General features: G+C 39.3%; 1 protein-coding gene across 1 annotated transcript in view; it reads left to right on the top strand.

Moving 5' to 3' along the window:
* LOC106871938 (uncharacterized) overlaps window positions 1-27,991 on the top strand; it is a 40,415-nt gene extending 12,424 nt beyond the window's left edge. The window contains exon 6 of the mRNA XM_089341820.1: window positions 319-27,991. Coding sequence (XP_089197946.1) covers window positions 319-27,989 — 27,671 coding nt within the window. The 3' untranslated portion in view covers window positions 27,990-27,991. The remainder of the gene's footprint in view (window positions 1-318) is intronic.

Here is a 27,991-nt window from a genome sequence, read left to right as displayed (position 1 = left end):
CATACAAGCAAACACACACACACAAAGACGCACACACGCACATAAAAAAGCACGTACACAAGCACACATACACACACACACACACACACACACACACACACACATATATATATATATACGTATATATGAAAATAAAACAAACTCGAAACAGTCCCGGCTAGAAAGTTCTCCCACAGGGTATAGGTACGCAAGAGGATATAAAGCAACGATACAAAAGGTTGAATTATCGCAGAGAATAGTAAAATAAATAGAGAGGAACAACGCAAAACTAGAGACAAAAATATAACAATTAACTTTCTGAATATTTCCCTCTTCCAGGAACAGACAATTCAACGATATGTACAAAGACAAGAACAACAACTAAACAACCAACGAAACCAAATGCACCAGCTACAACAACTGTGCAAGACGTACAAACAACAGAACAAATAACAACGACAAACGCACAAACAACAAAAAAAGCAACTGAAAAACCAACAACAACAATAACAACGGAAGAACCAACAACAACAGTAACAACGGAAGAACCAACAACAACAGTAACAACTGAAGAACCAACAACAACAATAACAACGGAAGAACCAACAACAACAATAACAACGGAAGAACCAACAACAACAATAACAACGGAAGAACCAGCAACAACAATAACAACGGAAGAACCAACAACAACAATAACAACGGAAGAACCAACAACAACAATAACAACGGAAGAACCAACAACAACAATAACAACTGAAGAACCAACAACAACAATAACAACGGAAGAACCAACAACAACAATAACAACGGAAGAACCAACAACAACAATAACAACTGAAGAACCAACAACAACAAAAACAACGGAAGAACCAACAACAACAATAACAACGGAAGAACCAACAACAACAATAACAACGGAAGAACCAACAACAAAAATAACAACGGAAGAACCAACACCAACAATAACAACGGAAGAACCAACAACAACAATAACAACTGAAGAACCAACAACAACAATAACAACGGAAGAACCAACAACAACAATAACAACGGAAGAACCAACAACAACAATAACAACTGAAGAACCAACAACAACAATAACAACGGAAGAACCAACAACAACAATAAAAACGGAAGAACCAACAACAACAATAACAACGGAAGAACCAACAACAACAATAACAACGGAAGAACCAACAACAACAATAACAACTGAAGAACCAACAACAACAATAACAACGGAAGAACCAACAACAACAATAACAACGGAAGAACCAACAACAACAATAACAACGGAAGAACCAACAACAACAATAACAACGGAAAAACCAACAACAACAATAACAACGGAAGAACCAACAACAACAATAACAACGGAAGAACCAACAACAACAATAACAACGGAAGAACCAACAACAACAATAACAACGGAAGAACCAACAACAGTAACAACTGAAGAACCAACAACAACAATAACAACGGAAGAACCAACAACAACAATAACAACGGAAGAACCAACAACAACAATAACAACGGAAGAACCAACAACAACAATAACAACGGAAGAACCAACAACAACAATAACAACGGAAGAACCAACAACAACAATAACAACGGAAGAACCAACAACAACAATAACAACGGAAGAACCAACAACAACAATAACAACTGAAGAACCAACAACAACAATAACAACGGAAGAACCAACAACAACAATAACAACGGAAGAACCAACAACAACAATAACAACGGAAGAACCAACAACAATAACAACGGAAAAACCAACAACAACAATAACAACGGAAGAACCAACAACAACAATAACAACGGAAGAACCAACAACAACAATAACAACGGAAGAACCAACAACAATAACAACGGAAAAACCAACAACAACAATAACAACGGAAGAACCAACAACAACAATAACAACGGAAGAACCAACAACAACAATAACAACTGAAGAACCAACAACAACAATAACAACGGAAGAACCAACAACAACAATAACAACGGAAGAACCAACAACAACAATAACAACTGAGGAACCAACAACAACAATAACAACGGAAGAACCAACAACAACAATAACAACTGAAGAACCAACAACAACAATAACAACGGAAGAACCAACAACAACAATAACAACGGAAGAACCAACAACAACAATAACAACGGAAGAACCAACAACAACAATAACAACTGAAGAACCAACAACAACAATAACAACGGAAGAACCAACAACAACAATAACAACGGAAGAACCAACAACAACAATAACAACGGAAGAACCAACAACAATAACAACGGAAAAACCAACAACAACAATAACAACGGAAGAACCAACAACAACAATAACAACGGAAGAACCAACAACAACAATAACAACTGAAGAACCAACAACAACAATAACAACGGAAGAACCAACAACAACAATAACAACGGAAGAACCAACAACAACAATAACAACTGAGGAACCAACAACAACAATAACAACGGAAGAACCAACAACAACAATAACAACTGAAGAACCAACAACAACAATAACAACGGAAGAACCAACAACAACAATAACAGCGGAAGAACCAACAACAACAATAACAACGGAAGAACCAACAACAACAACAATAACAACGGAAGAACCAACAACAGCAATAACAACGGAAGAACCAACAACAACAATAACAACGGAAGAACCAACAACAACAATAACAACGGAAGAACCAACAACAACAATAACAACGGAAGAACCAACAACAACAATAACAACGGAAGAACCAACAACAACAATAACAACGGAAGAACCAACAACAACAATAACAACGGAAGAACCAACAACAACAATAACAACTGAAGAACCAACAACAACAATAACAACGGAAGAACCAACAACAACAATAACAACGGAAGAACCAACAACAACAATAACAACTGAAGAACCAACAACAACAATAACAACGGAAGAACCAACAACAACAATAACAACGGAAGAACCAACAACAACAATAACAACGGAAGAACCAACAACAACAATAACAACAGAAGAACCAACAACAACAATAACAACGGAAGAACCAACAACAACAATAACAACGGAAGAACCAACAGCAACAATAACAACGGAAGAACCAACAACAACAATAACAACGGAAGAACCAACAACAACAGTAACAACTGAAGAACCAACAACAACAATAACAACGGAAGAACCAACAACAACAATAACAACGGAAGAACCAACAACAACAATAACAACGGAAGAACCAGCAACAACAATAACAACGGAAGAACCAACAACAACAATAACAACGGAAGAACCAACAACAACAGTAACAACGGAAGAACCAACAACAACAGTAACAACTGAAGAACCAACAACAACAATAACAACGGAAGAACCAACAACAACAATAACAACGGAAGAACCAACAACAACAATAACAACGGAAGAACCAACAACAACAATAACAACGGAAGAACCAACAACAACAGTAACAACTGAAGAACCAACAACAACAATAACAACGGAAGAACCAACAACAACAATAACAACGGAAGAACCAACAACAACAATAACAACGGAAGAACCAGCAACAACAATAACAACGGAAGAACCAACAACAACAATAACAACGGAAGAACCAACAACAACAATAACAACGGAAGAACCAACAACAACAATAACAACTGAAGAACCAACAACAACAATAACAACGGAAGAACCAACAACAACAATAACAACGGAAGAACCAACAACAACAATAACAACTGAAGAACCAACAACAACAATAACAACGGAAGAACCAACAACAACAATAACAACGGAAGAACCAACAACAACAATAACAACGGAAGAACCAACAACAACAATAACAACGGAAGAACCAACAACAACAATAACAACGGAAGAACCAACAACAACAATAACAACTGAAGAACCAACAACAACAATAACAACGGAAGAACCAACAACAACAATAACAACTGAAGAACCAACAACAACAATAACAACGGAAGAACCAACAACAACAATAACAACGGAAGAACCAACAACAACAATAACAACGGAAGAACCAACAACAACAATAACAACGGAAGAACCAACAACAACAATAACAACGGAAGAACCAACAACAACAATAACAACGGAAGAACCAACAACAATAACAACGGAAAAACCAACAACAACAATAACAACGGAAGAACCAACAACAACAATAACAACGGAAGAACCAACAACAACAATAACAACTGAAGAACCAACAACAATAATAACAACGGAAGAACCAACAACAACAATAACAACGGAAGAACCAACAACAACAATAACAACTGAGGAACCAACAACAACAATAACAACGGAAGAACCAACAACAACAATAACAACTGAAGAACCAACAACAACAATAACAACGGAAGAACCAACAACAACAATAACAGCGGAAGAACCAACAACAACAATAACAACGGAAGAACCAACAACAACAACAATAACAACGGAAGAACCAACAACAACAATAACAACGGAAGAACCAACAACAACAATAACAACGGAAGAACCAGCAACAACAATAACAACGGAAGAACCAACAACAACAATAACAACGGAAGAACCAACAACAACAATAACAACGGAAGAACCAACAACAACAACAATAACAACTGAAGAACCAACAACAACAATAACAACGGAAGAACCAACAACAACAATAACAACGGAAGAACCAACAACAACAATAACAACGGAAGAACCAACAACAACAATAACAACGGAAGAACCAACAACAACAATAACAACGGAAGAACCAACAACAACAATAACAACTGAAGAACCAACAACAACAATAACAACGGAAGAACCAACAACAACAATAACAACGGAAGAACCAACAACAACAATAACAACGGAAGAACCAACAACAACAACAATAACAACTGAAGAACCAACAACAACAATAACAACGGAAGAACCAACAACAACAATAACAACGGAAGAACCAACAACAACAATAACAACGGAAGAACCAACAACAACAATAACAACGGAAGAACCAACAACAACAATAACAACGGAAGAACCAACAACAACAATAACAACTGAAGAACCAACAACAACAATAACAACGGAAGAACCAACAACAACAATAACAACGGAAGAACCAACAACAACAATAACAACTGAAGAACCAACAACAACAATAACAACGGAAGAACCAACAACAACAATAACAACGGAAGAACCAACAACAACAATAACAACGGAAGAACCAACAACAACAATAACAACGGAAGAACCAACAACAACAATAACAACGGAAGAACCAACAACAACAATAACAACGGAAGAACCAACAATAACAATAACAACGGAAGAACCAACAACAACAATAACAACGGAAGAACCAACAACAACAATAACAACGGAAGAACCAACAACAACAATAACAACGGAAGAACCAACAACAACAATAACAACTGAAGAACCAACAACAACAATAACAACGGAAGAACCAACAACAACAATAACAACGGAAGAACCAACAACAACAATAACAACGGAAGAACCAACAACAATAACAACGGAAAAACCAACAACAACAATAACAACGGAAGAACCAACAACAACAATAACAACGGAAGAACCAACAACAACAATAACAACTGAAGAACCAACAACAACAATAACAACGGAAGAACCAACAACAACAATAACAACGGAAGAACCAACAACAACAATAACAACTGAGGAACCAACAACAACAATAACAACGGAAGAACCAACAACAACAATAACAACTGAAGAACCAACAACAACAATAACAACGGAAGAACCAACAACAACAATAACAGCGGAAGAACCAACAACAAAAATAACAACGGAAGAACCAACAACAACAACAATAACAACGGAAGAACCAACAACAACAATAACAACGGAAGAACCAACAACAACAATAACAACGGAAGAACCAACAACAACAATAACAACGGAAGAACCAACAACAACAATAACAACGGAAGAACCAACAACAACAATAACAACGGAAGAACCAACAACAACAATAACAACGGAAGAACCAACAACAACAATAACAACGGAAGAACCAACAACAACAATAACAACTGAAGAACCAACAACAACAATAACAACGGAAGAACCAACAACAACAAAAACAACGGAAGAACCAACAACAACAATAACAAAGGAAGAACCAACAACAACAATAACAACGGAAGAACCAACAACAACAATAACAACGGAAGAACCAACAACAACAATAACAACGGAAGAACCAACAACAACAATAACAACTGAAGAACCAACAACAACAATAACAACGGAAGAACCAACAACAACAATAACAACGGAAGAACCAACAACAACAATAACAACGGAAGAACCAACAACAATAACAACGGAAGAACCAACAACAACAATAACAACGGAAGAACCAACAACAACAATAACAATTGAAGAACCAACAACAACAATAACAACGGAAGAACCAACAACAACAATAACAATTGAAGAACCAACAACAACAATAACAACGGAAGAACCAACAACAACAATAACAACGGAAGAACCAACAACAACAATAACAACGGAAGAACCAACAACAACAATAACAACGGAAGAACCAACAACAACAATAACAACGGAAGAACCAACAACAACAATAACAACGGAAGAACCAACAACAACAATAACAACGGAAGAACCAACAACAACAATAACAACGGAAGAACCAACAACAACAATAACAACTGAAGAACCAACAACAACAATAACGGAAGAACCAACAACAACAATAACAACGGAAGAACCAACAACAACAATAACAACGGAAGAACCAACAACAACAATAACAACGGAAGAACCAACAACAACAATAACAACGGAAGAACCAACAACAACAATAACAACGGAAGAACCAACAACAACAATAACAACGGAAGAACCAACAACAACAATAACAACGGAAGAACCAACAACAACAATAACAACTGAAGAACCAACAACAACAATAACAACGGAAGAACCAACAACAACAATAACAACGGAAGAACCAACAACAACAATAACAACGGAAGAACCAACAACAATAACAACGGAAGAACCAACAACAACAATAACAACGGAAGAACCAACAACAACAATAACAACGGAAGAACCAACAACAACAATAACAACTGAGGAACCAACAACAACAATAACAACGGAAGAACCAACAACAACAATAACAACTGAAGAAACAACAACAACAATAACAACGGAAGAACCAACAACAACAATAACAGCGGAAGAACCAACAACAACAATAACAACGGAAGAACCAACAACAACAACAATAACAACGGAAGAACCAACAACAACAATAACAACGGAAGAACCAACAACAACAATAACAACGGAAGAACCAACAACAACAATAACAACGGAAGAACCAACAACAACAATAACAACGGAAGAACCAACAACAACAATAACAACGGAAGAACCAACAACAACAATAACAACGGAAGAACCAACAACAACAATAACAACTGAAGAACCAACAACAACAATAACAACGGAAGAACCAACAACAACAATAACAACGGAAGAACCAACAACAACAATAACAACGGAAGAACCAACAACAACAATAACAACGGAAGAACCAACAACAACAATAACAACGGAAGAACCAACAACAACAATAACAACTGAAGAACCAACAACAACAATAACAACGGAAGAACCAACAACAACAATAACAACGGAAGAACCAACAACAACAATAACAACGGAAGAACCAACAACAATAACAATGGAAGAACCAACAACAACAATAACAACGGAAGAACCAACAACAACAATAACAATTGAAGAACCAACAACAACAATAACAACGGAAGAACCAACAACAACAATAACAATTGAAGAACCAACAACAACAATAACAACGGAAGAACCAACAACAAAAATAACAACGGAAGAACCAACAACAACAATAACAACGGAAGAACCAACAACAACAACAACAACTGAACAACAAACAGCAACAAGTGATCAAGCAACAACAACAACTGAACAACCAACAGCAACACGTGATCAAGCAACAACAACAACTGAACAACCAACAGCAACAAGTGATCAAGCAACAGCAACAAGTGATCAAGCAACAACAACAACTGAACGACCAACAGCAACAAGTGATCAAGCAACAACAACAACTGATCAACCAACAGCAACAAGTGATCAAGCAACAACAACAACTGAACAACCAACAGCAACAAGTGATCAGGCAACAACAACAACTGAACAACCAACAGCAACAAGTGATCAAGCAACAACAACAACGGATCAACCAACAGCAACAAGTGATCAAGCAACAACAACAACTGAACAACCAACAACAACAAGTGATCAGGCAACAACAACAACTGAACAACCAACAGCAACAAGTGATCAAGCAACAACAACAACTGAACAACCAACAACAACAAGTGATCAGGCAACAACACCAACTGAACAACCAACAGCAACAAGTGATCAAGCAACAACAACAACTGAACAACCAACAACAACAAGTGATCAGGCAACAACAACAACTGAACAACCAACGGCAACAAGTGATCAAGCAACAACAACAACTGAACAACCAACAACAACAAGTGATCAGGCAACAACAACAACTGAACAACCAACAGCAACAAGTGATCAAGCAACAACAACAACTGATCAACCAACAGCAACAAGTGATCAAGCAACAGCAACAAGTGATCAAGCAACAACAACAACTGAACAACCAACAACAACAAGTGATCAAGCAACAACAACAACTGAACAACCAACAGCAACAAGTGATCAAGCAACAACAACAACTGAACAACCAACAGCAACAAGTGATCAAGCAACAGCAACAAGTGATCAAGCAACAACAACAACTGAACAACCAACAGCAACAAGTGATCAAGCAACAACAACAACTGATCAACCAACAACAACAAGTGATCAGGCAACAACAACAACTGAACAACCAACATACACAAGTGATCAAGCAACAACAACAACTGAACAACCAACAGCAACAAGTGATCAGGCAACAACAACAACTGAACAACCAACAGCAACAAGTGATCAAGCAACAACAACAACTGAACAACCAACAACAACAAGTGATCAAGCAACAACAACAACTGAACAACAAACAGCAACAAGTGATCAGGCAACAACAACAAGTGAACAACCAACAGCAACAAGTGATCAAGCAACAACAACAACTGAACAACAAACAGCAACAAGTGATCAAGCAACAGCAACAACTGAACAACCAACATCCACAAGTGATCAAGCAACAACAACAACTGAACAACCAACAGCAACAAGTGATCAGGCAACAACAACAACTGAACAACAAACAGCAACAAGTGATCAGGCAACAACAACAACTGAACAACCAACAGCAACAAGTGATCAAGCAACAACAACAACTGAACAACAAACAACAACAGCAACAACTGAACAACAAACAGCAACAAGTGATCAAGCAATAACAACAACTGAACAACCAACAGCAACAAGTAATCAAGCAACAACAACAATTCAACAACAAACAGCAACAACAACAACTGAACAACAAACAGCAACAAGTGATCAAGCAACAACAACAACTGAACAACCAACATCCACAAGTGATCAAGAAACAACAACAGCTGAACAACCAACATCCACAAGTGATCAGGCAACAACAACAACTGAACAACCAACAGCAACAAGTGATCAAGCAACAACAACAACTGAACAACCAACAACAACAAGTATTCAAGCAACAACAACAACTGAACAACCAACAGCAACAAGTGATCAGGCAACAACAACAACTGAACAACCAACATCCACAAGTGATCAAGCAACAACAACAACTGAACAACCAACAGCTACAATTGATCAGACAACAACAACAACTGAAAAACCAACATCCACAAGTGATCAGGCAACAACAACAACTGAACAACCAACAGCAGCAAGTGATCAAGCAACAACAACAACTGAACAACCAACAGCAACAAGTGATCTGGCAACAACAACAACTGAACAACCAACATCCACAAGTGATCAGGCAACAACAACAACTGAACAACCAACAGCAACAAGTGATCAAGCAACAACAACAACTGAACAACCAACAACAACAAGTTATCAAGCAACAACAACTGAACAACAAACAGCAACAAGTGATCAGGCAACAACAACAACTGAACAACAAACAGCAACAAGTTATCAAGCAACAACAACAACTGAACAACCAACAACAACAAGTTATCAAGCAACAACAACAACTGAACAACAAACAGCAACAAGTGATCAGGCAACAACAACAACTGAACAACAAACAGCAACAAGTTATCAAGCAACAACAACAACTGAACAACAAACAACAACAGCAACAACTGAACAACAAACAGCAACAAGTGATCAAGCAATAACAACAACTGAACAACCAACAGCAACAAGTGATCAGGCAACAACAACAACTGAACAACCAACATCCACAAGTGTTCAAGAAACAACAACAACTGAACAACCAACAGCAACAATTGATCAAGCAACAACAACAACTGATCAACCAACATCCACAAGTGATCAAGCAACAACAACAACTGAACAACCAACAGCAACAAGTGATCAGGCAACAACAACAACTGAACAACCAACATCCACAAGTGATCAGGCAACAACAACAACTGAACAACCAACAGCAACAAGTGGTCAAGCAACAACAACAACTGAACAATCAACAACAACAAGTGATCAAGTAACAACAACAACTGAACAACAAACAGCAACAAGTGATCAAGCAACAACAACAACTGAACAACCAACAGCAACAAGTGATCAAGAAACAGCAACAAGTGATCAAGCAACAACAACAACTGAACAACCAACAGCAACAAGTGATCAGGCAACAACAACAACTGAACAACCAACAGCAACAAGTGATCAGGCAACAACAACAACTGAACAACAAACAGCAACAAGTGATCAAGCAACAACAACAACTGAACAACAAACAGGAACAAGTGATCAGGCAACAACAACAACTGCACAACAAACAGCAACAAGTGATCAAGCAACAACAGCAACTGAACAACAAACAGCAACAAATAATCAGGCAACAACAACAACTGAACAACCAACAGCAACAAGTGATCAAGCAACAACAACAACTGAACAACAAACAGCAACAAGTGATCAGGCAACAACAACAACTGAACTACCACCCGCAACAAGTGATCAAGCAACAACAACTGAACAACAAACAGCAACAAGTGATCAGGCAACAACAACAACTGAACAACCAACAGCAACAAGTGATCAGGCAACAACAACAACTGAACTACCACCAGCAACAAGTGATCAAGCAACAACAACTGAACAACCAACAGCAACAAGTGATCAGGCAACAACAACAACTGAACAACCAACAGCAACAAGTGATCAGGCAACAACAACAACAACTGAACAACAAACAGCAACAAGTGATCAAGCAACAACAACAACTGAACAACAAACAGGAACAAGTGATCCGGCAACAACAACAACTGAACAACAAACAGCAACAAGTGATCAAGCAACAACAGCAACTGAACAACAAACAGCAACAAATAATCAGGCAACAACAACAATTGAACAACCAACAGCAACAAGTGATCAAGCAACAACAACAACTGAACAACCAACAGCAACAAGTGATCAGGCAACATCAACAACTGAACAACCAACAGCAACAAGTGATCAAGCAACAACAACTGAACAACAAACAGCAACAAGTGATCAGGCAACAACAACAACTGAACAACCAACATCCACAAGTGATCAAGCAACAACAACAACTGAACAACCAACAGCAACAAGTGATCAGGGAACAACAACAACTGAACAACCAACAGCAACAAGTGGTCAAGCAACAACAACAACTGAACAACAAACAGCAACAAGTGATCAAGCAACAGCAACAAGTGATCAAGCAACAACAACAACTGAACAACCAACAGCAACAAGTGATCAGGCAACAACAACAACTGAACAACCAACAGCAACAAGTGATCAGGCAACAACAACAACTGAACAACAAACAGCAACAAGTGATCAAGCAACAACAACAACTGAACAACAAACAGGAACGAGTGATCAGGCAACAACAACAACTGAACAACAAACAGCAACAAGTGATCAAGCAACAACAACAACTGAACAACCAACAGCAACAAATGATCAGGCAACAACAACAACTGAACAACCAACAACAAGAAGTTATCAAGCAACAACAACAACTGATCAACAAACAGCAACAAGTGATCAGGCAACAACAACAACTGAACAACCACCAGCAACAAGTGATCAAGCAACAACAACTGAACAACCAACAGCAACAAGTGATCAAACAACAACAACTGGACAACAAACAGCAACAAATGATCAGGCAACAACAACAACTGAACAACCAACAGCAACAAGTGATCAAGCAACAACAACAACTGAACAACAAACAGCAACAAGTGATCAGGCAACAACAACAACTGAACAACCAACAGCAACAAGTGATCAAGCAACAACAACAACTGAACAACAAACAGCAACAAGTGATCAAGCAACAACAACAACTGAACAACAAACAGCAACAAGTGATCAGGCAACAACAACAACTGAACAACAAACAGCAATAAGTGATCAAGCAACAACAACTGAACAACAAACAGCAACAAGTGATCAAGCAACAACAACAACTGAACAACAAACAGCAACAAGTGATCAAGCAACAACAACTGAACAACAAACAGCAACAAGTGATCAGGCAACAACAACAACTGAACAACAAACAGCAACAAGTGATCAAGCAACAACAACTGAACAACAAACAGCAACAAGTGATCAGACAACAACAACAACTGAACAACCAACATCCACAAGTGATCAGGCAACAACAACAACTGAACAACCAACAACAACAAGTGATCAAGCAACAACAACAACTGAACAACCAACAGCCACAAGTGATCAAGCAACAACAACAACTGAACAACCAACAGCAACAAGTGATCAAGCAACAACAACAACTGAACCACCAACAGCAACAAGTGATCAAGCAACAACAACAACTGATCAACCAACAGCAACAGGTGATCAAGCAACAACAGCAAGTGAACAACCATCAGCAACAAGTGATCAAGCAACAACAACAACTGAACAACAAACAGCAACAAGTGATCAAGCAACAACAACAACTGAACAACAAACAGGAACAAGTGATCAGGCAACAACAACAACTGAACAACAAACAGCAACAAGTGATCAAGCAACAACAGCAACTGAACAACAAACAGCAACAAATAATCAGGCAACAACAACAACTGAACAACCAACAGCAACAAGTGATCAAGCAACAACAACAACTGAACAACAAACAGCAACAAGTGATCAGGCAACAACAACAACTGAACAACCACCAGCAACAAGTGATCAAGCAACAACAACAACTGAACAACCAACAGCAACAAGTGATCAAGCAACAACAACTGAACAACAAACAGCAACAAGTGCTCAAGCAACAACAACAACTGAACAACAAACAGCAACAAGTGATCAGGCAACAACAACAACTGAACAACAAACAGCAACAAGTGATCAGGCAACAACCTCAACTGAACAACAAACAGCAACAAGTGATCAAGCAACAACAACTGAACAACAAACAGCAACAAGTGATCAGGCAACAACAACAACTGAACAACAAACAGCAACAAGTGATCAGACAACAACAACAACTGAACAACCAACATCCACAAGTGATCAAGCAACAACAACAACGGAACAACCAACAGCAACAAGTGATCAGGCAACAACAACAACTGAACAACAAACAGCAACAAATAATCAGGCAACAACAACAACTGAACAACCAACAGCAACAAGTGATCAAGCAACAACAACAACTGAACAACAAACAGCAACAAGTGATCAGGCAACAACAACAACTGAAGAACCACCAGCAACAAGTGATCAAGCAACAACAACAACTGAACAACCAACATCCACAAGTGATCAGGCAACAACAACAACTGAACAACCAACAGCAACAAGTGGTCAAGCAACAACAACAACTGAACTATCAACAACAACAAGTGATCAAGTAACAACAACAACTGAACAACAAACAGCAACAAGTGATCAAGCAACAACAACAACTGAACAACCAACAGCAACAAGTGATCAAGAAACAGCAACAAGTGATCAAGCAACAACAACAACTGAACAACCAACAGCAACAAGTGATCAGGCAACAACAACAACTGAACAACCAACAGCAACAAGTGATCAGGCAACAACAACAACTGAACAACAAACAGCAACAAGTGATCAAGCAACAACAACAACTGAACAACAAACAGGAACAAGTGATCAGGCAACAACAACAACTGAACAACAAACAGCAACAAGTGATCAAGCAACAACAGCAACTGAACAACAAACAGCAACAAATAATCAGGCAACAACAACAACTGAACAACCAACAGCAACAAGTGATCAAGCAACAACAACAACTGAACAACAAACAGCAACAAGTGATCAGGCAACAACAACAACTGAACTACCACCCGCAACAAGTGATCAAGCAACAACAACTGAACAACAAACAGCAACAAGTGATCAGGCAACAACAACAACTGAACAACCAACAGCAACAAGTGATCAGGCAACAACAACAACTGAACTACCACCAGCAACAAGTGATCAAGCAACAACAACTGAACAACCAACAGCAACAAGTGATCAGGCAACAACAACAACTGAACAACCAACAGCAACAAGTGATCAGGCAACAACAACAACAACTGAACAACAAACAGCAACAAGTGATCAAGCAACAACAACAACTGAACAACAAACAGGAACAAGTGATCCGGCAACAACAACAACTGAACAACAAACAGCAACAAGTGATCAAGCAACAACAGCAACTGAACAACAAACAGCAACAAATAATCAGGCAACAACAACAACTGAACAACCAACAGCAACAAGTGATCAAGCAACAACAACAACTGAACAACCAACAGCAACAAGTGATCAGGCAACATCAACAACTGAACAACCAACAGCAACAAGTGATCAAGCAACAACAACTGAACAACAAACAGCAACAAGTGATCAGGCAACAACAACAACTGAACAACCAACATCCACAAGTGATCAAGCAACAACAACAACTGAACAACCAACAGCAACAAGTGATCAGGGAACAACAACAACTGAACAACCAACAGCAACAAGTGGTCAAGCAACAACAACAACTGAACAACAAACAGCAACAAGTGATCAAGCAACAGCAACAAGTGATCAAGCAACAACAACAACTGAACAACCAACAGCAACAAGTGATCAGGCAACAACAACAACTGAACAACCAACAGCAACAAGTGATCAGGCAACAACAACAACTGAACAACAAACAGCAACAAGTGATCAAGCAACAACAACAACTGAACAACAAACAGGAACGAGTGATCAGGCAACAACAACAACTGAACAACAAACAGCAACAAGTGATCAAGCAACAACAACAACTGAACAACCAACAGCAACAAGTGATCAGGCAACAACAACAACTGAACAACCAACAACAAGAAGTTATCAAGCAACAACAACAACTGATCAACAAACAGCAACAAGTGATCAGGCAACAACAACAACTGAACAACCACCAGCAACAAGTGATCAAGCAACAACAACTGAACAACCAACAGCAACAAGTGATCAAACAACAACAACTGGACAACAAACAGCAACAAATGATCAGGCAACAACAACAACTGAACAACCAACAGCAACAAGTGATCAAGCAACAACAACAACTGAACAACAAACAGCAACAAGTGATCAGGCAACAACAACAACTGAACAACCAACAGCAACAAGTGATCAAGCAACAACAACAACTGAACAACAAACAGCAACAAGTGATCAAGCAACAACAACAACTGAACAACAAACAGCAACAAGTGATCAGGCAACAACAACAACTGAACAACAAACAGCAATAAGTGATCAAGCAACAACAACTGAACAACAAACAGCAACAAGTGATCAAGCAACAACAACAACTGAACAACAAACAGCAACAAGTGATCAAGCAACAACAACTGAACAACAAACAGCAACAAGTGATCAGGCAACAACAACAACTGAACAACAAACAGCAACAAGTGATCAAGCAACAACAACTGAACAACAAACAGCAACAAGTGATCAGACAACAACAACAACTGAACAACCAACATCCACAAGTGATCAGGCAACAACAACAACTGAACAACCAACAACAACAAGTGATCAAGCAACAACAACAACTGAACAACCAACAGCCACAAGTGATCAAGCAACAACAACAACTGAACAACCAACAGCAACAAGTGATCAAGCAACAACAACAACTGAACCACCAACAGCAACAAGTGATCAAGCAACAACAACAACTGATCAACCAACAGCAACAGGTGATCAAGCAACAACAGCAAGTGAACAACCATCAGCAACAAGTGATCAAGCAACAACAACAACTGAACAACAAACAGCAACAAGTGATCAAGCAACAACAACAACTGAACAACAAACAGGAACAAGTGATCAGGCAACAACAACAACTGAACAACAAACAGCAACAAGTGATCAAGCAACAACAGCAACTGAACAACAAACAGCAACAAATAATCAGGCAACAACAACAACTGAACAACCAACAGCAACAAGTGATCAAGCAACAACAACAACTGAACAACAAACAGCAACAAGTGATCAGGCAACAACAACAACTGAACAACCACCAGCAACAAGTGATCAAGCAACAACAACAACTGAACAACCAACAGCAACAAGTGATCAAGCAACAACAACTGAACAACAAACAGCAACAAGTGCTCAAGCAACAACAACAACTGAACAACAAACAGCAACAAGTGATCAGGCAACAACAACAACTGAACAACAAACAGCAACAAGTGATCAGGCAACAACCTCAACTGAACAACAAACAGCAACAAGTGATCAAGCAACAACAACTGAACAACAAACAGCAACAAGTGATCAGGCAACAACAACAACTGAACAACAAACAGCAACAAGTGATCAGACAACAACAACAACTGAACAACCAACATCCACAAGTGATCAAGCAACAACAACAACGGAACAACCAACAGCAACAAGTGATCAGGCAACAACAACAACTGAACAACAAACAGCAACAAATAATCAGGCAACAACAACAACTGAACAACCAACAGCAACAAGTGATCAAGCAACAACAACAACTGAACAACAAACAGCAACAAGTGATCAGGCAACAACAACAACTGAAGAACCACCAGCAACAAGTGATCAAGCAACAACAACAACTGAACAACCAACATCCACAAGTGATCAGGCAACAACAACAACTGAACAACCAACAGCAACAAGTGGTCAAGCAACAACAACAACTGAACTATCAACAACAACAAGTGATCAAGTAACAACAACAACTGAACAACAAACAGCAACAAGTGATCAAGCAACAACAACAACTGAACAACCAACAGCAACAAGTGATCAAGAAACAGCAACAAGTGATCAAGCAACAACAACAACTGAACAACCAACAGCAACAAGTGATCAGGCAACAACAACAACTGAACAACCAACAGCAACAAGTGATCAGGCAACAACAACAACTGAACAACAAACAGCAACAAGTGATCAAGCAACAACAACAACTGAACAACAAACAGGAACAAGTGATCAGGCAACAACAACAACTGAACAACAAACAGCAACAAGTGATCAAGCAACAACAGCAACTGAACAACAAACAGCAACAAATAATCAGGCAACAACAACAACTGAACAACCAACAGCAACAAGTGATCAAGCAACAACAACAACTGAACAACAAACAGCAACAAGTGATCAGGCAACAACAACAACTGAACTACCACCCGCAACAAGTGATCAAGCAACAACAACTGAACAACAAACAGCAACAAGTGATCAGGCAACAACAACAACTGAACAACCAACAGCAACAAGTGATCAGGCAACAACAACAACTGAACAACCAACAACAAGAAGTTATCAAGCAACAACAACAACTGATCAACAAACAGCAACAAGTGATCAGGCAACAACAACAACTGAACAACCACCAGCAACAAGTGATCAAGCAACAACAACTGAACAACCAACAGCAACAAGTGATCAAACAACAACAACTGGACAACAAACAGCAACAAATGATCAGGCAACAACAACAACTGAACAACCAACAGCAACAAGTGATCAAGCAACAACAACAACTGAACAACAAACAGCAACAAGTGATCAGGCAACAACAACAACTGAACAACCAACAGCAACAAGTGATCAAGCAACAACAACAACTGAACAACAAACAGCAACAAGTGATCAAGCAACAACAACAACTGAACAACAAACAGCAACAAGTGATCAGGCAACAACAACAACTGAACAACAAACAGCAATAAGTGATCAAGCAACAACAACTGAACAACAAACAGCAACAAGTGATCAAGCAACAACAACAACTGAACAACAAACAGCAACAAGTGATCAAGCAACAACAACTGAACAACAAACAGCAACAAGTGATCAGGCAACAACAACAACTGAACAACAAACAGCAACAAGTGATCAAGCAACAACAACTGAACAACAAACAGCAACAAGTGATCAGACAACAACAACAACTGAACAACCAACATCCACAAGTGATCAGGCAACAACAACAACTGAACAACCAACAACAACAAGTGATCAAGCAACAACAACAACTGAACAACCAACAGCCACAAGTGATCAAGCAACAACAACAACTGAACAACCAACAGCAACAAGTGATCAAGCAACAACAACAACTGAACCACCAACAGCAACAAGTGATCAAGCAACAACAACAACTGATCAACCAACAGCAACAGGTGATCAAGCAACAACAGCAAGTGAACAACCATCAGCAACAAGTGATCAAGCAACAACAACAACTGAACAACAAACAGCAACAAGTGATCAAGCAACAACAACAACTGAACAACAAACAGGAACAAGTGATCAGGCAACAACAACAACTGAACAACAAACAGCAACAAGTGATCAAGCAACAACAGCAACTGAACAACAAACAGCAACAAATAATCAGGCAACAACAACAACTGAACAACCAACAGCAACAAGTGATCAAGCAACAACAACAACTGAACAACAAACAGCAACAAGTGATCAGGCAACAACAACAACTGAACAACCACCAGCAACAAGTGATCAAGCAACAACAACAACTGAACAACCAACAGCAACAAGTGATCAAGCAACAACAACTGAACAACAAACAGCAACAAGTGCTCAAGCAACAACAACAACTGAACAACAAACAGCAACAAGTGATCAGGCAACAACAACAACTGAACAACAAACAGCAACAAGTGATCAGGCAACAACCTCAACTGAACAACAAACAGCAACAAGTGATCAAGCAACAACAACTGAACAACAAACAGCAACAAGTGATCAGGCAACAACAACAACTGAACAACAAACAGCAACAAGTGATCAGACAACAACAACAACTGAACAACCAACATCCACAAGTGATCAAGCAACAACAACAACGGAACAACCAACAGCAACAAGTGATCAGGCAACAACAACAACTGAACAACAAACAGCAACAAATAATCAGGCAACAACAACAACTGAACAACCAACAGCAACAAGTGATCAAGCAACAACAACAACTGAACAACAAACAGCAACAAGTGATCAGGCAACAACAACAACTGAAGAACCACCAGCAACAAGTGATCAAGCAACAACAACAACTGAACAACCAACATCCACAAGTGATCAGGCAACAACAACAACTGAACAACCAACAGCAACAAGTGGTCAAGCAACAACAACAACTGAACTATCAACAACAACAAGTGATCAAGTAACAACAACAACTGAACAACAAACAGCAACAAGTGATCAAGCAACAACAACAACTGAACAACCAACAGCAACAAGTGATCAAGAAACAGCAACAAGTGATCAAGCAACAACAACAACTGAACAACCAACAGCAACAAGTGATCAGGCAACAACAACAACTGAACAACCAACAGCAACAAGTGATCAGGCAACAACAACAACTGAACAACAAACAGCAACAAGTGATCAAGCAACAACAACAACTGAACAACAAACAGGAACAAGTGATCAGGCAACAACAACAACTGAACAACAAACAGCAACAAGTGATCAAGCAACAACAGCAACTGAACAACAAACAGCAACAAATAATCAGGCAACAACAACAACTGAACAACCAACAGCAACAAGTGATCAAGCAACAACAACAACTGAACAACAAACAGCAACAAGTGATCAGGCAACAACAACAACTGAACTACCACCCGCAACAAGTGATCAAGCAACAACAACTGAACAACAAACAGCAACAAGTGATCAGGCAACAACAACAACTGAACAACCAACAGCAACAAGTGATCAGGCAACAACAACAACTGAACTACCACCAGCAACAAGTGATCAAGCAACAACAACTGAACAACCAACAGCAACAAGTGATCAGGCAACAACAACAACTGAACAACCAACAGCAACAAGTGATCAGGCAACAACAACAACAACTGAACAACAAACAGCAACAAGTGATCAAGCAACAACAACAACTGAACAACAAACAGGAACAAGTGATCCGGCAACAACAACAACTGAACAACAAACAGCAACAAGTGATCAAGCAACAACAGCAACTGAACAACAAACAGCAACAAATAATCAGGCAACAACAACAACTGAACAACCAACAGCAACAAGTGATCAAGCAACAACAACAACTGAACAACCAACAGCAACAAGTGATCAGGCAACATCAACAACTGAACAACCAACAGCAACAAGTGATCAAGCAACAACAACTGAACAACAAACAGCAACAAGTGATCAGGCAACAACAACAACTGAACAACCAACATCCACAAGTGATCAAGCAACAACAACAACTGAACAACCAACAGCAACAAGTGATCAGGGAACAACAACAACTGAACAACCAACAGCAACAAGTGGTCAAGCAACAACAACAACTGAACAACAAACAGCAACAAGTGATCAAGCAACAGCAACAAGTGATCAAGCAACAACAACAACTGAACAACCAACAGCAACAAGTGATCAGGCAACAACAACAACTGAACAACCAACAGCAACAAGTGATCAGGCAACAACAACAACTGAACAACAAACAGCAACAAGTGATCAAGCAACAACAACAACTGAACAACAAACAGGAACGAGTGATCAGGCAACAACAACAACTGAACAACAAACAGCAACAAGTGATCAAGCAACAACAACAACTGAACAACCAACAGCAACAAGTGATCAGGCAACAACAACAACTGAACAACCAACAACAAGAAGTTATCAAGCAACAACAACAACTGATCAACAAACAGCAACAAGTGATCAGGCAACAACAACAACTGAACAACCACCAGCAACAAGTGATCAAGCAACAACAACTGAACAACCAACAGCAACAAGTGATCAAACAACGACAACTGGACAACAAACAGCAACAAATGATCAGGCAACAACAACAACTGAACAACCAACAGCAACAAGTGATCAAGCAACAACAACAACTGAACAACAAACAGCAACAAGTGATCAGGCAACAACAACAACTGAACAACCAACAGCAACAAGTGATCAAGCAACAACAACAACTGAACAACAAACAGCAACAAGTGATCAAGCAACAACAACAACTGAACAACAAACAGCAACAAGTGATCAGGCAACAACAACAACTGAACAACAAACAGCAACAAGTGATCAAGCAACAACAACTGAACAACAAACAGCAACAAGTGATCAAGCAACAACAACAACTGAACAACAAACAGCAACAAGTGATCAAGCAACAACAACTGAACAACAAACAGCAACAAGTGATCAGTCAACAACAACAACTGAACAACAAACAGCAACAAGTGATCAAGCAACAACAACTGAACAACAAACAGCAACAAGTGATCAGACAACAACAACAACTGAACAACCAACATCCACAAGTGATCAGGCAACAACAACAACTGAACAACCAACAACAACAAGTGATCAAGCAACAACAACAACTGAACAACCAACAGCCACAAGTGATCAAGCAACAACAACAACTGAACAACCAACAGCAACAAGTGATCAAGCAACAACAACAACTGAACCACCAACAGCAACAAGTGATCAAGCAACAACAACAACTGATCAACCAACAGCAACAGGTGATCAAGCAACAACAGCAAGTGAACAACCATCAGCAACAAGTGATCAAGCAACAACAACAACTGAACAACAAACAGCAACAAGTGATCAAGCAACAACAACAACTGAACAACAAACAGGAACAAGTGATCAGGCAACAACAACAACTGAACAACAAACAGCAACAAGTGATCAAGCAACAACAGCAACTGAACAACAAACAGCAACAAATAATCAGGCAACAACAACAACTGAACAACCAACAGCAACAAGTGATCAAGCAACAACAACAACTGAACAACAAACAGCAACAAGTGATCAGGCATCAACAACAACTGAACAACCACCAGCAACAAGTGATCAAGCAACAACAACAACTGAACAACCAACAGCAACAAGTGATCAAGCAACAACAACTGAACAACAAACAGCAACAAGTGATCAAGCAACAACAACAACTGAACAACAAACAGCAACAAGTGATCAGGCAACAACAACAACTGAACAACAAACAGCAACAAGTGATCAGGCAACAACCTCAACTGAACAACAAACAGCAACAAGTGATCAAGCAACAACAACTGAACAACAAACAGCAACAAGTGATCAGGCAACAACAACAACTGAACAACAAACAGCAACAAGTGATCAGACAACAACAACAACTGAACAACCAACATCCACAAGTGATCAAGCAACAACAACAACGGAACAACCAACAGCAACAAGTGATCAGGCAACAACAACAACTGAACAACAAACAGCAACAAATAATCAGGCAACAACAACAACTGAACAACCAACAGCAACAAGTGATCAAGCAACAACAACAACTGAACAACAAACAGCAACAAGTGATCAGGCAACAACAACAACTGAAGAACCACCAGCAACAAGTGATCAAGCAACAACAACAACTGAACAACCAACAGCAACAAGTGATCAAGCAACAACAACTGAACAACAAACAGCAACAAGTGATCAAGCAACAACAACAACTGAACAACAAACAGCAACAAGTGATCAGGCAACAACAACAACTGAACAACAAACAGCAACAAGTGATCAAGCAACAACAACTGAACAACAAACAGCAACAAGTGATCAGGCAACAACAACAACTGAACAACAAACAGCAACAAGTGATCAGACAACAACAACAACTGAACAACCAACATCCACAAGTGATCAAGCAACAACAACAACGGAACAACCAACAGCAACAAGTGATCAGGCAACAACAACAACTGAACAACCAACATCCACAAGTGATCAGGCAACAACAACAACTGAACAACCAACAGCAACAAGTGATCAAGCAACAACAACAACTGAACAACCAACAGCAACAAGTGATCAAGCAACAACAACAACTGATCAACCAGCAGCAACAAGTGATCAGGTAACAACAACAACTGAACAACCAACAGCAACAAATGATCAAGCAACAACAACAACTGAACAACCAACAACAACAAGTGATCAAGCAACAATAACAACTGAACAACCAACAACAAGTGATCAAGCAACAACAACAACTGAACAACAAACAGCAACAAGTGATCAGGCAACAACAACAACTGAACAACCAACAGCAGCCAGTGATCAAGCAACAACAACTGAACAACAAACAGCAACAAGTGATCAGGCAACAACAACAAGTGAACAACCAACAGCAACCAGTGATCAAGCAACAACAACAACTGAACAACAAACAGCAACAAGTGATCAAGCAACAACAACAACTGAACAACCAACATCCACAAGTGATCAAGCAACAACAACAACTGAACAACCAACAGCAACAAGTGATCAGGCAACAACAACAACTGAACAACCAACAGCAACACGTGATCAAGCAACAACAACAACTGAACAACCAACAGCAACAAGTGATCAAGCAACAGCAACAAGTGATCAAGCAACAACAACAACTGAACAACCAACAGCAACAAGTGATCAGGCAACAACAACAACTGAACAACCAACAGCAACAAGTGATCAAGCTACAACAACAACTGAACAACCAACAGCAACAAGTGATCAAGCAACAACAACAACTGAACAACAAACAGCAACAAGTGATCAGGCAACAACAACAACTGAACAACCAACAGCAACAAGTGATCAAGCAACAACAACAACTGATCAACCAACAGCAACAAGTGATCAGGCAACAACAACAACTGAACAACAAACAGCAACAAGTGATCAGGCAACAACAACAACTGAACAACCAACAGCAACAAGTGATCAGGCAACAACAACAACTGAACAACAAACAGCAACAAGTGATCAAGCAACAACAACAACTGAACAACAAACAGCAACAAGTGATCAGGCAACAATAACAACTGAACAAGCAACAGCAAGAAGTGATCAAGCAACCACAACAACTGAACAACCAACAGCAACAAGTGATCAAACAACAACAACAACTGAACAACCACCAGCAACAAGTGATCAAGCAACAACAACAACTGAACAACCAATAGCAGCAAGTGATCAAGCAACAAAAACAACTGAACAACAAACAGCAACAAGTCATCTGGCAACAACAACAACTGAACAACAAACAGCAACAAGTGATCAGGCAACAACAACTGAACAACAAACAGCAACAAGTGATCAGGCAACAACAACAACTGAACAACCAACATCCACAAGTGATCAAGCAACAACAACAACTGAACACCCAACAGCAACAAGTGATCAGGCAACAACAACAACTGAACAACCAACAGCAACAAGTGATCAAGCAACAACAACAACTGAACAACCAACAGCAACAAGTGATCAAGCAACAACAACAACTGAACAACAAACAGCAACAAGTGATCAGGCAACAACAACAACTGAACAACCAACAGCAACAAGTGATCAAGCAACAACAACAACTGATCAACCAACAGCAACAAGTGATCAGGCAACAACAACAACTGAACAACAAACAGCAACAAGTGATCAGGCAACAACAACAACTGAACAACCAACAGCAACAAGTGATCAAGCAACAACAACAATTGAACAACAAACAGCAACAAGTGATCAGGCAACAATAACAACTGAACAAGCAACAGCAAGAAGTGATCAAGCAACAACAACAACTGAACAACAAACAGCAACAAGTGATCAGGCAACAACAACAACTGAACAACAAACAGCAACAAGTGATCAGGCAACAACAGCAACTGAACAACCAACACCAACAAGTGATCAAGCAACAACAACAACTGAACAACAAACAGCAACAAGTGATCAGGCAACAATAACAACTGAACAACCAACAGCAACAAGTGATCAAACAACAACAACAACTGAACAACCACCAGCTACAAGTGATCAAGCAACAACAACAACTGAACAACAAACAGCAACAAGTGATCAGGCAACAACAACAACTGAACAACCAACAGCAACAAGTGATCAAGCAACAACAACAACTGATCAACCAACAGCAACAAGTGATCAGGCAACAACAACAACTGAACAACAAACAGCAACAAGTGATCAGGCAACAACAACAACTGAACAACCAACAGCAACAAGTGATCAAGCAACAACAACAACTGAACAACAAACAGCAACAAGTGATCAGGCAACAATAACAACTGAACAAGCAACAGTAAGAAGTGATCAAGCAACCACAACAACTGAACAACCAACAGCAACAAGTGATCAAGCAACAACAACAACTCAACAACAAACAGCAACAAGTGATCAGGCAACAACAACAACAACTGAACAACCAACAGCAACAAGTGATCAAGCAACAACAACAACTGAACAACAAACAGCAACAGGTGATCAGGCAACAATAACAACTGAACAACCAACAGCAACAAGTGATCAAACAACAACAACAACTGAACAACCACCAGCAACAAGTGATCAAGCAACAACAACAACTGAACAACCAATAGCCACAAGTGATCAAGCAACAAAAACAACTGAACAACAAACAGCAACAAGTGATCTGGCAACAACAACAACTGAACAACAAACAGCAACAAGTGATCAGGCAACAACAACAACTGAACAACCAACAACAACAAGTGATCAAGCAACAACAACTGAACAACAAACAGCAACAAGTGATCAGGCAACAACAACAACTGAACAACCAACATCCACAAGTGATCAAGCAACAACAACAACTGAACAACAAACAGCAACAAGTGATCAGGCAACAACAACAACTGAACAACCAACATCCACAATTGATCAGGTAACAACGACAACTGGACAACCAACAGCAACAGGTGATCAAGCAACAACAGCAAGTGAACAACCATCAGCAACAAGTGATCAAGCAACAACAACAACTGAACAACAAACAGCAACAAGTGATCAAGCAACAACAACAACTGAACAACCAACATCCACAAGTGATCAGGCAACAACAACAACTGAACAACCAACAGCAACAAGTGATCAGGCAACAACAACAACTGAACAACCAACAGCAACAAGTGGTCAAGCAACAACAACAACTGAACAATCAGCAACAACAAGTGATCAAGTAACAACAACAACTGAACAACAAACAGCAACAAGTGATCAAGCAACAACAACAACTGAACATCCAACAGCAACAAGTGATCAAGCAACAGCAACAAGTGATCAAGCAACAACAACAACTGAACAACAAACAGCAACAAGTGATCAGGCAACAACAACAACTGAACAACCAACAGCAACAAGTGATCAAGCAACAACAACAACTGATCAACCAACAGCAACAAGTGATCAGGCAACAACAACAACTGAACAACAAACAGCAACAAGTGATCAGGCAACAACAACAACTGAACAACCAACAGCAACAAGTGATCAGGCAACAACAACAACTGAACAACAAACAGCAACAAGTGATCAAGCAACAACAACAACTGAACAACAAACAGCAACAAGTGATCAGGCAACAATAACAACTGAACAAGCAACAGCAAAAAGTGATCAAGCAACCACAACAACTGAACAACCAACAGCAACAAGTGACCAAACAACAACAACAACTGAACAACCACCAGCAACAAGTGATCAAGCAACAACAACAACTGAACAACCAATCGCAGCAAGTGATCAAGCAACAAAAACAACTGAACAACAAACAGCAACAAGTCATCTGGCAACAACAACAACTGAACAACAAACAGCAACAAGTGATCAGGCAACAACAACAACTGAACTACCAACAGCAACAAGTGATCAAGCAACAACAACTGAACAACAAACAGCAACAAGTGATCAGGCAACAACAACAACTGAACAACCAACATCCACAAGTGATCAAGCAACAACAACAACTGAACAACCAACAGCAACAAGTGATCAGGCAACAACAACAACTGAACAACCAACAGCAACAAGTGATCAAGCAACAACAACAACTGAACAACCAACAGCAACAAGTGATCAAGCAACAACAACAACTGAACAACAAACAGCAACAAGTGATCAGGCAACAACAACAACTGAACAACCAACAGCAACAAGTGATCAAGCAACAACAACAACTGATCAACCAACAGCAACAAGTGATCAGGCAACAACAACAACTGAACAACAAACAGCAACAAGTGATCAGGCAACAACAAGAACTGAACAACCAACAGCAACAAGTGATTAAGC

The sequence above is a fragment of the Octopus bimaculoides genome, chromosome 25 (genome assembly GCF_046866305.1).
Source record: "Octopus bimaculoides isolate indiv1 chromosome 25, ASM4686630v1, whole genome shotgun sequence".
Classification (NCBI taxonomy): domain Eukaryota; kingdom Metazoa; phylum Mollusca; class Cephalopoda; order Octopoda; family Octopodidae; genus Octopus; species Octopus bimaculoides.
The sequence above is the reverse complement of the archived record's forward strand: the minus strand, read 5'-3'. Positions and strand labels throughout refer to the sequence as shown.